Source organism: Bombina bombina, chromosome 7 (assembly GCF_027579735.1).
Source record: "Bombina bombina isolate aBomBom1 chromosome 7, aBomBom1.pri, whole genome shotgun sequence".
Lineage (NCBI taxonomy): Eukaryota > Metazoa > Chordata > Amphibia > Anura > Bombinatoridae > Bombina > Bombina bombina.
Window position 1 is genome coordinate 299,365,966 of NC_069505.1, and position 13,797 is coordinate 299,379,762.

Genomic DNA, 13,797 nt, shown 5'->3' on the forward strand with positions numbered 1-13,797 from the left:
AAAACAAACACTAAATTACAAAAAAATAAAAAAAATTACAAGAATTTTAAGCTAATTGCCCCTAACATCGCCGACACCTACATAATATTTATTAACCCCTAATCTGCCCCCCCCAATGTCGCCGCTACCTTACCTACACTTATTAACCCCTAATCTGACGACCGGACCTCGCCGCCACTCTAATAAATGTATTTACCCCTAAACCACCGCACTACTGCCTCAAAAAGCCTATAATAAATAGTATTAACCACTAATCTGCCCTCCCTAACATCTGCGACACCTAACTTCAAGTATTAACCCCTAATCTGCCGACCAGACCTCGCCGCTACTCTAATAAATGTATTAACCCCTAAAGCTAAGTCTAACCCTAAACCCTAACACCCCCCTAAGTTAAATATAATTTTTATCTAACAAAATAAATTAAATCTTATTAAATAAATTATTCCTATTTAAAGCTAAATACTTACCTGTAAAATAAACCCTAATATAGCTACAATATAATGAATAATTACATTGTAGCTATTTTAGGATTTATATTTATTTTACAGGCAACTTTGTATTTATTTTAACTAGGTACAATAGCTATTAAATAGTTAAGAACTATTTAATAGCTACCTAGTTAAAATAATTACAAAATTACCTGTAAAATAAATCCTAACCTAAGTTACAATTAAACCTAACACTACACTATCAATAAATAAATTAAATCAATTAACTACAAGTATCTACAATTAAATAAACTAAACTAAATTATAAAAAAAAAAATCACTAAATTACAAAAAATAAAAAAAGATTACAAGAATTTTAAGATAATTACACCTACTCTAAGCCCCCTAATAAAATAACAAAGCCTCCCAAAATAAAAAAAATTCCCTACCCTAATCTAAATTAAAATAGTTAACAGCTCTATTACCTTACCAGCCCTTAAAAGGGCTTTTTGCGGGGCATGCCCCAAAGAAATCAGCTCTTTTGCCTGGCCAGAAGAGGTCCTCCAGAGGGTCCGAAGTCTTCATCCAGACGGCATCTTCTATCTTCTTCCATCCGGAGCAGAGCGGGTCCATCTTGAAGCAGCTGGCGTGAATCCATCCTCTTCTTCCGACGTCCTAACACCGAATGAAGGTTCCTTTAAATGACGTCATCCAAGATGATGTCCCTCGAATTCCGATTGGCTGATAGGATTCTATCAGCCAATCGGAATTAAGGTAGGAAAAATCTGATTGGCTGATTGAATCAGCCAATCAGATTCAAGTTCAATCGGATTGGCTGATCCAATCAGCCAATCAGAATGAGCTTGCATTCTATTGGCTGATCAGAACAGCCAATAGAATGCGAGCTCAATCTGATTGGCTGATTGGATCAGCCAATCCGATTGAACTTGAATCTGATTGGCTGATTCAATCAGCCAATCAGATTTTTTCTACCTTAATTCCAATTGGCTGATAGAATCCTATCAGCCAATCGGAATTTGAGGGACGCCATCTTGGATAACGTAATTTAAAGGAACCTTCATTCAGTGTTAGTACGTCGGAAGAAGAGGATGGATACACGCCGGCTGCTTCAAGATGGACCCGCTCCGCTCCGGATGGAAGAAGATAGAACATGCCGTCTGGATGAAGACTTCGGACCCTCTGGAGGTTTTTTAAGGGGGGTTTGGGTGGGTTAGATTAGGGGTATGTGGGTGGTGGGTTGTAATGTGGGGGGTATTGTATGTTTTTTTTACAGGAAAAAGAGCTGATTTCTTTGGGGCATGCCCCGCAAAAAGCCCTTTTAAGGGCTGGTAAGGTAATAGAGCTGTTAACTATTTTAATTTAGATTAGTGTAGGGAATGTTTTTTATTTTGGGGGCTTTTTTATTTTATTAGGGGGCTTAGAGTAGGTGTAATTAGCTTAAAATTCTTGTAATTTTTTTTATTTTTTTGTAATTTAGTGTTTTTTTTTTTTGTAATTTAGTTTAGTTTATTTAATTGTAGGTACTTGTAGTTAATTGATTTAATTTATTTATTGATAGTGTAGTGTTAGGTTTAATTGTAACTTAGGTTAGTATTTATTTTACAGGCAATTTTGTAATTATTTTAACTAGGTAGCTATTAAATAGTTCTTAACTATTTAATAGCTATTGTACCTAGTGAAAATAAATACAAAGTTGCCTCTAAAATAAATATAAATCCTAAAATAGCTACAATGTAATTATTCGTTATATTGTAGCTATATTAGGGTTTATTTACAGGTAAGTATTTAGCTTTAAATAGGAATAATTTATTTAATAAGATTTAATTTATTTTGTTAGATAAAAATTATATTTAACTTAGGGGGGTGTTAGGGTTTAGGGTTAGACTTAGCTTTAGGGGTTAATACATTTATTAGAGTAGCGGCGAGGTCTGGTCGGCAGATTAGGGGTTAATACTTGAAGTTAGGTGTCGCAGATGTTAGGGAGGGCAGATTAGTGGTTAATACTATTTATTATAGGCTTTTTGAGGCAGTAGTGCGGCGGTTTAGGGGTAAATACATTTATTAGAGTGGCGGCGAGGTCCGGTCGGCAGATTAGGGGTTAATAAGTGTAGGTAAGGTAGCGGCGACGTTGGGGGGGGCAGATTAGGGGTTAATAAATATTATGTAGGTGTCGGCGATGTTAGGGGCAGCAGATTAGGTGTACATAGGGATAATGTAGGTGGCGGCCGTGTGCGGTCGGCAGATTAGTGATTAAAAATTTTTATTAGAGTGGCGGCGATGTGGGGGGGCCTCAGTTTAGGGGTACATAGGTAGTTTATGGGTGTTAGTGTACTTTAGAGCACAGTAGTTATGAGCTTTATAAACCGGTGTTAGCCCAGAAAGCTCTTAAAGGGACATTATACACTCATTTTTTCTTTGCATAAATGTTTTGTAGATAATCTATTTATATAGCCCATAAAGTTTTTTTTTTTAAATTAATGTATAGTTTTGCTTATTTTTAAATAACATTGCTCTGATTTTCAGACTCCTAACCAAGCCCCAAAGTTTTATGTGAATACGCTCGACTACCTACTCCAGCTTGCTCCTGTTTGTGTAAAGGGTCTTTTCATATGCAAAAGAAGGGGGAGGGGGGGGAGTGTCTTATTTGTCACTTGCAGTGGGCTTTCCAGCTACCTTTTCAACAGAGCCAAACTGACAGCTTCTAAGTAAGTTTTTAAACAGTTTTATACTGGATTTTTATATCAGTATCTGTGCATCTTATTCTTTATAGTAGTGTCTATTACATGCAGTTATATGAAAATGAGTGTATACTGTCCCTTTAACTCCTGACTTTTTTCTGCGGCTGGAGTCTTGTTGGTAGAGGGTCTACCGCTCACTTCAGCCAAGACTCTAAATACCAGCGTTAGGAAGATCCCATTGAAAAGATAGGATACGCAATTGGCGTAAGGGGATCTGCGGTATGGAAAAGTTGCGGCAGGAAAGTTAGCGTTAGACCCTTTCCTGGCTGACTCTAAATACCAGCAGGCGGTAAAAAGCAGCGTTAGGACCCCTTAACGCTGCTTTTGACGGCTAACGCAGAACTCTAAATCTAGGCGTTAATTTTTTAAAACAAATAAACTTCCTTTTTACTGAAATTATTTTTCAATAGCCAAACTCCACCCACTATCGCCCAATTTTCAGATCAAAAGTACACGGAAAGAAGGAAAAATAAATAATCAAAATATAATGCAAAGTTGTTTCATTATGCATAACTAAATATTTTATATAATACATCTCAAAGGTGTTTACTGACCCTTTAAGCTAAAATCTTTTTATTTTAATTTACATCTAAGGATTTCATTGCCACATAGTCAGCAGGAGTGTTACGACCGACATATTTATGTATTAAAAAAAGAAATCTACATCAACCATAAAATTCCTGGGTCCATTAGACTTTAAACGTAGAAAAAGGAGCAGCACATCAGATAAATAGGTGCAAATCTGTCTGAGACTCCACACTTAGTCCCATAGATATGATACATAGTCCAAGGAGACACCAGCACTCAACACTTCAAAAAGTTCATGGATAATACAGAAATGTATTAGACACCAAGGTGCACAAAACCGAGACAACGTTTCGGACCTCAGTCCTTAGTCATGTCAGTACACATACTGAGAATACATCACTCTTAAATAGGGACAGGTGCAAATAGCCACGCCCCTTGACAACACACCTGTGCAATAATATAATGAGGCCATTATACAAACACAAATATTATTGCTTAGTATATACACAATGTGAAATGCAGTTCCCAATATGACATGTTATATCACAAATAGAGATCAAATAAAAAAATTAAAAATATTGTTAGAATATCCAAGATCAAAATGTATCTATGTGTTTAACATTCTAACTTCATAGAAAAATTGTTACATCAAAATTCCTATTTAATCCTGTAGGGGTATCTAATTGATCTATCCAAAACATTTATTTTTGTTTTAAATATAACTCCCTGTCTCCAACCCTTCTAGGGGTGCCAATGTGGTCGATAATCTGAAACCTGAGTTGACAGATATTGTGGCCACCAGTGACAAAATGTTCGGCAACCGGGTTTTTAATTTTCCATTAGACTTTAAGAAAGAATGGCTCCCTCCGGTTAATAAATACTTATTATTTATAAATTATAAAAGAGTTATTGATCTTGAGTCATGGGAATATGTTTTGTATCTTTCAGATTAATGGAATTGATGTTCACAACCATGAAGAAGCGGTGGCCCTACTTACAAGTGAAGACACAAGAAATGTATTCTTGCTTGTAGCAAGGCCTGAATTGCAGGTATTGTGTTTTTAGTCTGTTTGTGATTGGGTTTTTGGGCAATAATTAACTAATTAACATAATTTATCTCATTTGTTATGTAACTTAGCTATACAACAACTGGTTGTTCACCCTAAGCAATCTGGTAATAATTTACTGAATAATAATGTAATGACGGAGCAAAAACATACTCAATTATAATTATTATTTCCAAATGACATATCTATATTCATAGTGAGTAAGTTATTACAATTACTTAAAGGTATACTAAACCCATTTTTTTTTATTTCATGATTCAGATAGAGCATGCAATTTTAAGTAACTTTCTAATTTACTCCTATTATGAATTTTTCTTCATACTCTTGCTATCATTATTTGAAAAAGCAGAAATATAAGCTTAGCAGCCGGCCCATTTTTGGTTCCGCACGTGGGTAGCGCTTGCTGATTGGTAGATATATGTAGCCACCAATCAGCAAGCGCTAGCCAGGGTCCTGAACCAAAAATGGGCCGGCTGCTTTGCTTACATTTCTGTTTTTTTTAAATAATGATAGCAAGAGAACAAAGAAAATTTGATAATAGGAGTAAATTTAAAATATGCTTAAAATGACATGCTCTATTTGAATCATAAAAGGAAAAAAATGGGTTTAGTATCCCTTTAAAAGGAATGTGAAACCATAATTTTTTTCTTTTATGATTCATATAGAACATACATTTTTAAACAATTTTCCAATTGGAAGACAAAAATCCCTCCACTTCCTGTAGAGTTCATTATTTAAAGAGTAATGTAGCTAACCAGCTCATAATTAATCTATTGTTTTAACAATAATTGGATATATTTTTATTACATGAACATTTTGTGAATTTGAAGGGATATTTATTTATTTTCTTTATATTTCTAAATGGAAATACATTTTTGATAATAAAAAATGAGTTGCTAAATAGGGAGACCTAAGAATATTAAAACCTAGATTGATAAGCCAATATTCTAAAAATTATTTATTTGAAGCTCACATCATCTTTGTTTGAATTTGGTCAAAATATTTTTTTCTGAATGTTCAAGCCATTCAATTTTGATATTCAATTTTGAATTAAAGAAATGTAACAGTCAAAGGTTGATTCTCAAAGCAGCAGGATTTGAATATTAAATGTTGTATTAAATTGAATATTAAAATATTGAAATGTGGCATTGAATGTCACACTCAACAGAATATTCGACAGTCAACTCACACATAATATTGTACATTCAGTGCGAATGAGGCATTTTTAAATAATGCATGAAATTAGTTTAAGAAAATATATTGTTAGTATATGTTTTATAAAGACATTTGAGGGTGCTAAAGAAATGTCATGTGGGAAATTAAGTAAAATATTAAATTCCGATAATGAAGACATTCACTCATCTCTGGTGCTGAGATAACTACATTATACAACAGTAAAATGTAATACACAATAATTCTAATCTCCCTTTGGCAGCAGCAAACCACTGCTAGGAAAAATAAAGAGCTCAATAGATGCATTGTAATGAGACCAGAAAAAAGATCATTATATTAGCTGGAAAAGAAAATTAAATGTTCTTTTGTAATACACGGTGATTCTGTGATCCTTGTAAATTGAGGATTCTCTTGAGGAGGCCTTACTTATGTGAAAGAGATGTAGGATCCTGTACCTTACAGATTGCTTTGAGGTTCTGTTTCCATGGCAACACTTTGATGACATATTTTTGGTTGTCCCCCCTTTACACAGCTGGATGAAAGTTGGATCGACGATGACAGAAATGAGTTTCTAGATGATTTACACATGGACATGCTGGAGGAACAGCATAACCAGGCAATGCAATTTACGGCCAATGTGCTCCAACAGGTAATGCAATTCTCTTAAACTACTTTGTCAATGTCTTGTCAGATCTGAGATTCAAATTCTGAACTTTCATTACATTTATTAAACTAACCAGCTGCTTAATGGATTTATGCATTTATAGATAGTAGGGATATTTGTCAAAAGTTTTCATTAAATATTCACTAGAGAGACTCAATACATTTTGACGTCTGAAAATCCATTATTTTAAAGTAACTTTGTCTTAAATCTAGTACAACTTTACATAATTGTCTGTTTCTTTGGGGTATTTGAAGGTTTATCTATGAAGGCATTATTAAAATTTCCTCCAGAAAAGAAAATATCACTGCGTTTCCAACTATGTAACTGGCATAGTTATCCAAGCCCTGGTTACAGGGTCATGGAAAGTCTCACTTCCTTGTATTTTTAGTGCAAATCTATGTTAAAAAACAGAAATGTATCTTTTAACTGTGTATAAAATCAACTCATCTATCTATAGGCAGAAGATTGTGGCTGGGAGGTACTTTATTTTAAACTGAACAGCTCAGGCAATACAGCCTCTGATTGGCTGCATAGACTGGGTCAAAAGTGTTGAATCAGTGCGCCAGGCTATCTGCTAAAATAGACATGTGGTTTATCTATTTTAAACATTGTGCTTAATTTGTAATACAAATTGTACAATAAAGACATTCGAATGGAAGTGATGAATACTGAAAAGGAAAACAAAATCTGGGTTGGTAGTGCTAATCAGAAGAACACATTAAAGGTTAGCGCTGTGGGTTCTGTTGGCGCTCCACAAATAACTGATAATAACAATAATAACAATAAAAAGGTGTACTCTCCTTGTAGACTTTAAAAAGAATGTGTATGTAAGTATAATTAAAGAACAGGGAATGCACTCACTTGACTTTTTACAAAAACAAATAGCTTAAAGGGACACAAAACCCTTTTTTTTAATGATTCAGATAGAGCATGCAATTTTAAGTAACTTTCTAATTTTCTCCTATTATACATTTTTCTTCATTCTCTTGCTATCTTTATTTGAAAAAAACAGGAATGTAAGCATAGGAGCTGGCTCACTTTTGGTTCAGCGCCTACTGATTGATGGATAAATGTAGCCACCAATCAGCAAGTGCTACCCAGGTGCTGATCCAAAAATGGTCTGGCTCCTAAGCTTACAGTCCTGCTTTTTCAGATAAAGATAGCAAGAGAACGAAGAAAAATGTATAATAGGAGAAAATTAGAAAGTTGCTTAAAATTGTATTCTCTATCTGAATCATTAAAGAAAACACTTGTGTTTGGTGTCCCTTTAATAGACAAATATAGTATGAATATTTGAGGAACCGGCTATGGCCCCACATTACCACTTTGGTTTGTTTTAAAAAGTGCCATCAGTGCTGTTCTACTGTGTTTTTATTTATTTATCTACTTTGTTCCTGACACCTTGGTGACTGCTTTACTATTGATTAAATACACACACACACATATATATATATATATATATATATATATGTAAATAATATTGTTTTTTTCATATTCATTATTTATCCCTTAACATATTATAATACTGTTCTTTAAAAGAGCAGTAAACACCTTGATATTTTTGTATAAAATGTTGTTATGTGTAATGAAACAACTTTGCAATTTACTTTCATTATTTATTTTGCTCTCTTTTTATGTAATTTAGCTTTCTCAGAAATGTAAATACATCTGCTGAATTCTCAAAGCCAACTCTGCTACATTTCTTTCCATAATTGTGTTTATCAGATAACAACTGCAAAACAATGCATTTTATACTAACTTCATGACAGTGACTAGCTTTGTTGTCGGCAAACTAAAACCCAGATTGGCTCCTCCAAATAAGGCAAATTGTAGGTGGAGTTTGGCTATAAAAAAATAATTGAAGTAAAAGGAATGTAAATTAGTTTTAAAAACGTTAAGACTTGGCTGATATATTATTCTATAGCAACACAACATAAATGTCTTGCAATTACAAGGTGTTTACTGTAAAAGGTACCTTCTAATACATTCTATATTTGTTCTTCTATCTATATTTAACGTATCTCCCATACTTACTTTTCTATCTATATGTTCTTGTAGAAAAAGCTTGAAGAAGATGGAGGAACTACAGACACTGCAACAATTTTATCTAACCAGCTGGAGAAGGACAGTGGTGTTGGACGCACTGATGAGAGCACCAGGAACGACGAAAGTTCAGAGCAGGAAAACAATGGTGACGACCATACCACATCCTCAAATACACTAGGAAGCCTGAAGAAGCTCATGTACAGTCAAGATACTCTTGGAAGTGGAGACATGCAGTTCAGTAATGAGTCTTTCATATCAGCGGATTATACAGATGCAGATTTTCTTGGGATCCCTATGGATGAGTGTGAGAGGTTTAGAGAGCTTCTAGAACTAAAGTGTCAAGTGCAAAGTGCCAATCAGCGCAGTCGCTATTACAGCAGTACTATGGATACCAACAAAAGTGACCAGGACAGCGTGGACAGAGAGTTGGAAATGCTAAATGAAGAATTGCACACCATTGAACTTGAGTGCTTAAATATTGTACGTGCTCATAAAATGCAACAGCTGAAAGAGCAATATAGAGAGTCATGGATGCTTCATAATAGTGGTTTCCGCAATTACAATACAAGCATTGATGTGCGTAGACATGAACTTTCAGATATTACAGAACTGCCAGAAAAATCAGACAAAGATAGCTCAAGTGCCTACAATACTGGAGAAAGTTGTCGTAGCACCCCACTGACTCTAGAGATATCACCAGACAACTCACTCCGTAGGACAGCTGATGCCCTTAACTGCCCCAATGTTGAAGGGGCAGCTAGCAATGTTGTTCATAATGCTTCTCAGAAAAACATACGACTTAGTTCTGATAGTAGGGAGTCCAGTCCAGCTAGATACAACTACCCTGCTAAGGATGTTGGCTCAAATAAAGAAACGGATGACAAAGACCGAAAAACCAGTGATGTGGGCAAAAATCAATCTGAATCAGAAAAATTGTCCAACACGTTTGCACCACCGTATCGCCACTCACCATATAAGCATGCCCACATCCCTGCACATGCACAGCACTATCAGAGTTACATGCAACTAATCCAGCAAAAGTCAGCGGTAGAATATGCACAGAGTCAGATGAGTTTGGTCAGCATGTGTAAAGATCTTTCTAATAATACAGAACCAAGAATGGAATGGAAAGTGAAGGTGCGAAGCGATGGCACACGTTATATCACAAAGAGGCCAGTAAGAGACAAACTGTTGAGAGAAAGGGCTATAAAGATTAAGGAAGAGCGTAGTGGAATGACAACTGATGATGATGCAATCAGTGAGATGAAAATGGGACGTTATTGGAGCAAGGAAGAGCGCAAGCAGCACATACGCAAAGCCACCGAACAGCGGAAGAGAAGGGAATTTATGATGCAAAGCAGGCTGGATTGTTTAAAGGAGAAGCAGACCACCGAAGACAACAAAGAGGTCAGTATCATCGACCTCAGCCACAAAAAGATGATGAAGAAGAGGAACAAAAAGATTTTCGACAACTGGATGACCATCCAAGAACTATTGACTCACGGCACTAAGTCTCCCGATGGAACGCGGGTGTATAATTCCCTACTGTCAGTCACAACTGTATAATTTTGAGAGAGAGATAAAAGAAGAAATGTAAATAAAAAACAAAAAAACTACCTTTGAGGTAGAATCCCCCGCCTCGTTAAATGTGGCAAGAGTTTTTCTGTAAATATTAAATAATTATTGTCACCATGTTAATATATATTTTTTTTTTAGTTTATTTTTCATCTTTGGGTGACAACATTTTGTATATTCACATGTTGCTGTGAGATGGGGCAAGCAAATAATTGCAATGCAACTCTCAGCTTATCCCTCTAACAGTAAATACATTTACCACACATCTTGCACCCTTTTGGAATATTGACTTTATTTTATTTAGTTATTAAAATTCTGAATGCCAAAAATCTACAAGTAATATCTAAGTTCTCTTTTCATAAAAAAATAAAATTAACAATTTTTTTTTTGTCTGAAAAAAAACAGAAATAACTGTTAATGTAAGGTTATATTTTATTAAAAAATGTATTTTGTGATATTACTTTCATGTTCTGTTATTTTATATCTGCATTCTTATTTATCAGTATTTACAATAGCAGGATTTTGCATATCATGTAACATTTTATTATGTCAACAATCTGTACTATTCTCAACAATCAAAAAAAAAGTTTTTTGTTTTTTTTAATAAAGATTCAAATTTTATATAAAATGAACACTATTCAACATGCACCTTAAAGCATGTTTATTATGAATACATCCTGCACTGTGCTTTTTTAGCATGAACAGGTCTTTTGCTTAAGAGAGAAAGAGGGAAAACTACATTTGCGATTTGTCCAATGTTTCTTAAAGTCAACTGTTTGTTTTTGTAGAATTGTTTGTACGGACAGAGAAATCCAATTTCATAAAATCATAGTTACAAATTTGTCAAGAAGAAAAATAAATTATTGTTTTGTATCCACTATATAGTAGTCTTATATTTTTGTTTTTACCTTGATTCTGCTGGGTCAATTTGTTTGCAAAGATATAAATGCTGCTAAATGCAATTGCCACTTCGGATTTACTCACTAAGGCCTAGATTTAGAGTTCGGCGGTAGCCGTCAAAACCAGCGTTAGAGGCTCCTAACGCTGGTTTTGGCCGCCCGCTGGTATTTGGAGTCAGTGATTAAAGGGTCTAACGCTCACTTTACAGCCGCGACTTTTCCATACCGCAGATCCCCCTACGCCATTTGCGTAGCCTATCTTTTCAATGGGATCTTTCTAACGCTGGTATTTAGAGTCGTTTCTGCAGTGAGCGTTAGAGCTCTAACGACAAGATTCCAGCCGCCTGAAAATAGCAGGAGTTAAGAGCTTTCTGGCTAAAGCCGGTTTATAAAGCTCTTAACTACTGTACCCTAAAGTACACTAACACCCATAAACTACCTATGTACCCCTAAACCGAGCTCCCCCCACATCGCCGCCACTCGATTAAAAATTTTAACCCCTAATATTCCGACCGCCACCTACGTTATACTTATGTACCCCTAATCTGCTGCCCCTAACCCCGCCGACCCCTGTATTACATTTATTAACCCCTAATCTGCCCCCCACAACATCGCCGCCAGCTACTTAAAATAATTAACCCCTAATCTTCCGACCGCAAAGCGCCGCCACCTACGTTATCCTTATGTACCCCTAATCTGCTGCCCCTAACACCGCCGACCCCTATATTATATTTATTAACCCCTAATCTGCCCCCCACAACGTCGCCGACACCTGCCTACACTTATTAACCCCTAATCTGCCGAGCGGACCGCACTGCTACTATAATAAAGTTATTAACCCCTAATCCGCCTCACTAACCCTATCATAAATAGTATTAACCCCTAATCTGCCCTCCCTAACATCGCCGACACCTAACTTCAATTATTAACCCCTAATCTTCCGATCGGAGCTCACCGCTATTCTAATAAATGTATTAACCCCTAAAGCTAAGTCTAACCCTAACACTAACACCCCCCTAAGTTAAATATAATTTTTATCTAACGAAATAAATTAACTCTTATTAAATAAATTAATCCTATTTAAAGCTAAATACTTACCTGTAAAATAAATCCTAATATAGCTACAACATAAATTATAATTACATTGTAGCTATTTTAGGATTAATATTTATTTTACAGGCAACTTGGTATTTATTTTAACTAGGTACAATAGCTATTAAATAGTTAAGAACTATTTAATAGTTACCTAGTTAAAATAATAACAAATTTACCTGTAAAATAAATCCTAACCTAAGATATAATTAAACCTAACACTACCCTATCAATAAAATAATTAAATAAACTACCTACAATTACCTACAATTAACCTAACACTACACTATCAATAAATTAAATAAACACAATTGCTACAAATAAATACAATTAAATAAACTAGCTAAAGTACAAAAAATAAAAAAGAACTAAGTTACAGAAAATAAAAAAATATTTACAAACATAAGAAAAATATTACAACAATTTTAAACTAATTACACCTACTCTAAGCCCCCTAATAAAATAACAAAGCCCCCCAAAATAAAAAATTCCCTACCCTATTCTAAATTAAAAAAGTTACAAGCTCTTTTACCTTACCAGCCCTGAACAGGGCCCTTTGCGGGGCATGCCCCAAGAATTTCAGCTCTTTTGCCTGTAAAAAAAAAGATACAATACCCCCCCCCCAACATTACAACCCACCACCCACATACCCCTAATCTAACCCAAACCCCCCTTAAATAAACCTAACACTAATCCCCTGAAGATCTTCCTACCTTGTCTTCACCATACCAGGTTCACCGATCCGTCCTGGCTCCAAGATCTTCATCCAACCCAAGCGGGGGTTGGCGATCCATAATCCGGTGCTGAAGAGGTCCAGAAGAGGCTCCAAAGTCTTCATCCTATCCGGCAAGAAGAGGACATCCGGACCGGCAAACATCTTCTCCAAGCCGCATCTTCTATCTTCTTCCATCCGGTGCGTAGCGGGTCCATCTTGAAGCAGGCGACGCGGATCCATCCTCTTCTTCCGATGTCTCCCGACGAATGACGGTTCCTTTAAGGGACGTCATCCAAGATGGCGTCCCTCGAATTCCGATTGGCTGATAGGATTCTATCAGCCAATCGGAATTAAGGTAGGAATTTTCTGATTGGCTGATGGAATCAGCCAATCAGAATCTAGTTCAATCCGATTGGCTGATCCAATCAGCCAATCAGATTGAGCTCGCATTCTATTGGCTGATCGGAACAGCCAATAGAATGCGAGCTCAATCTGATTGGCTGATTGGATCAGCCAATCGGATTGAACTTGATTCTGATTGGCTGATTCCATCAGCCAATCAGAAAATTCCTACCTTAATTCCGATTGGCTGATAGAATCCTATCAGCCAATCGGAATTCGAGGGACGCCATCTTGGATGACGTCCCTTAAAGGAACCGTCATTCGTCGGGAGACATCGGAAGAAGAGGATGGATCCGCGTCGCCTGCTTCAAGATGGACCCGCTACGCACCGGATGGAAGAAGATAGAAGATGCGGCTTGGAGAAGATGTTTGCCGGTCCGGATGTCCTCTTCTTGCCGGATAGGATGAAGACTTTGGAGCCTCTTCTGGACCTCTTCAGCACCGGATTA

General features: G+C 36.0%; 1 protein-coding gene across 6 annotated transcripts in view; it reads left to right on the plus strand.

Moving 5' to 3' along the window:
* The window catches only part of PDZRN3 (PDZ domain containing ring finger 3), a 346,386-nt gene extending 335,266 nt beyond the window's left edge, over positions 1-11,120 (plus strand). For all 6 annotated transcript variants that reach the window (XM_053720879.1, XM_053720880.1, XM_053720883.1 and 3 more), the window contains 3 exons: positions 4,664-4,765; positions 6,488-6,604; positions 8,678-11,120. In XM_053720879.1, coding sequence (XP_053576854.1) covers positions 4,664-4,765; positions 6,488-6,604; positions 8,678-10,231 — 1,773 coding nt within the window. In that variant the 3' untranslated portion in view covers positions 10,232-11,120. The remainder of the gene's footprint in view (positions 1-4,663; positions 4,766-6,487; positions 6,605-8,677) is intronic.
* Positions 11,121-13,797: the final 2,677 nt, after the last annotated feature.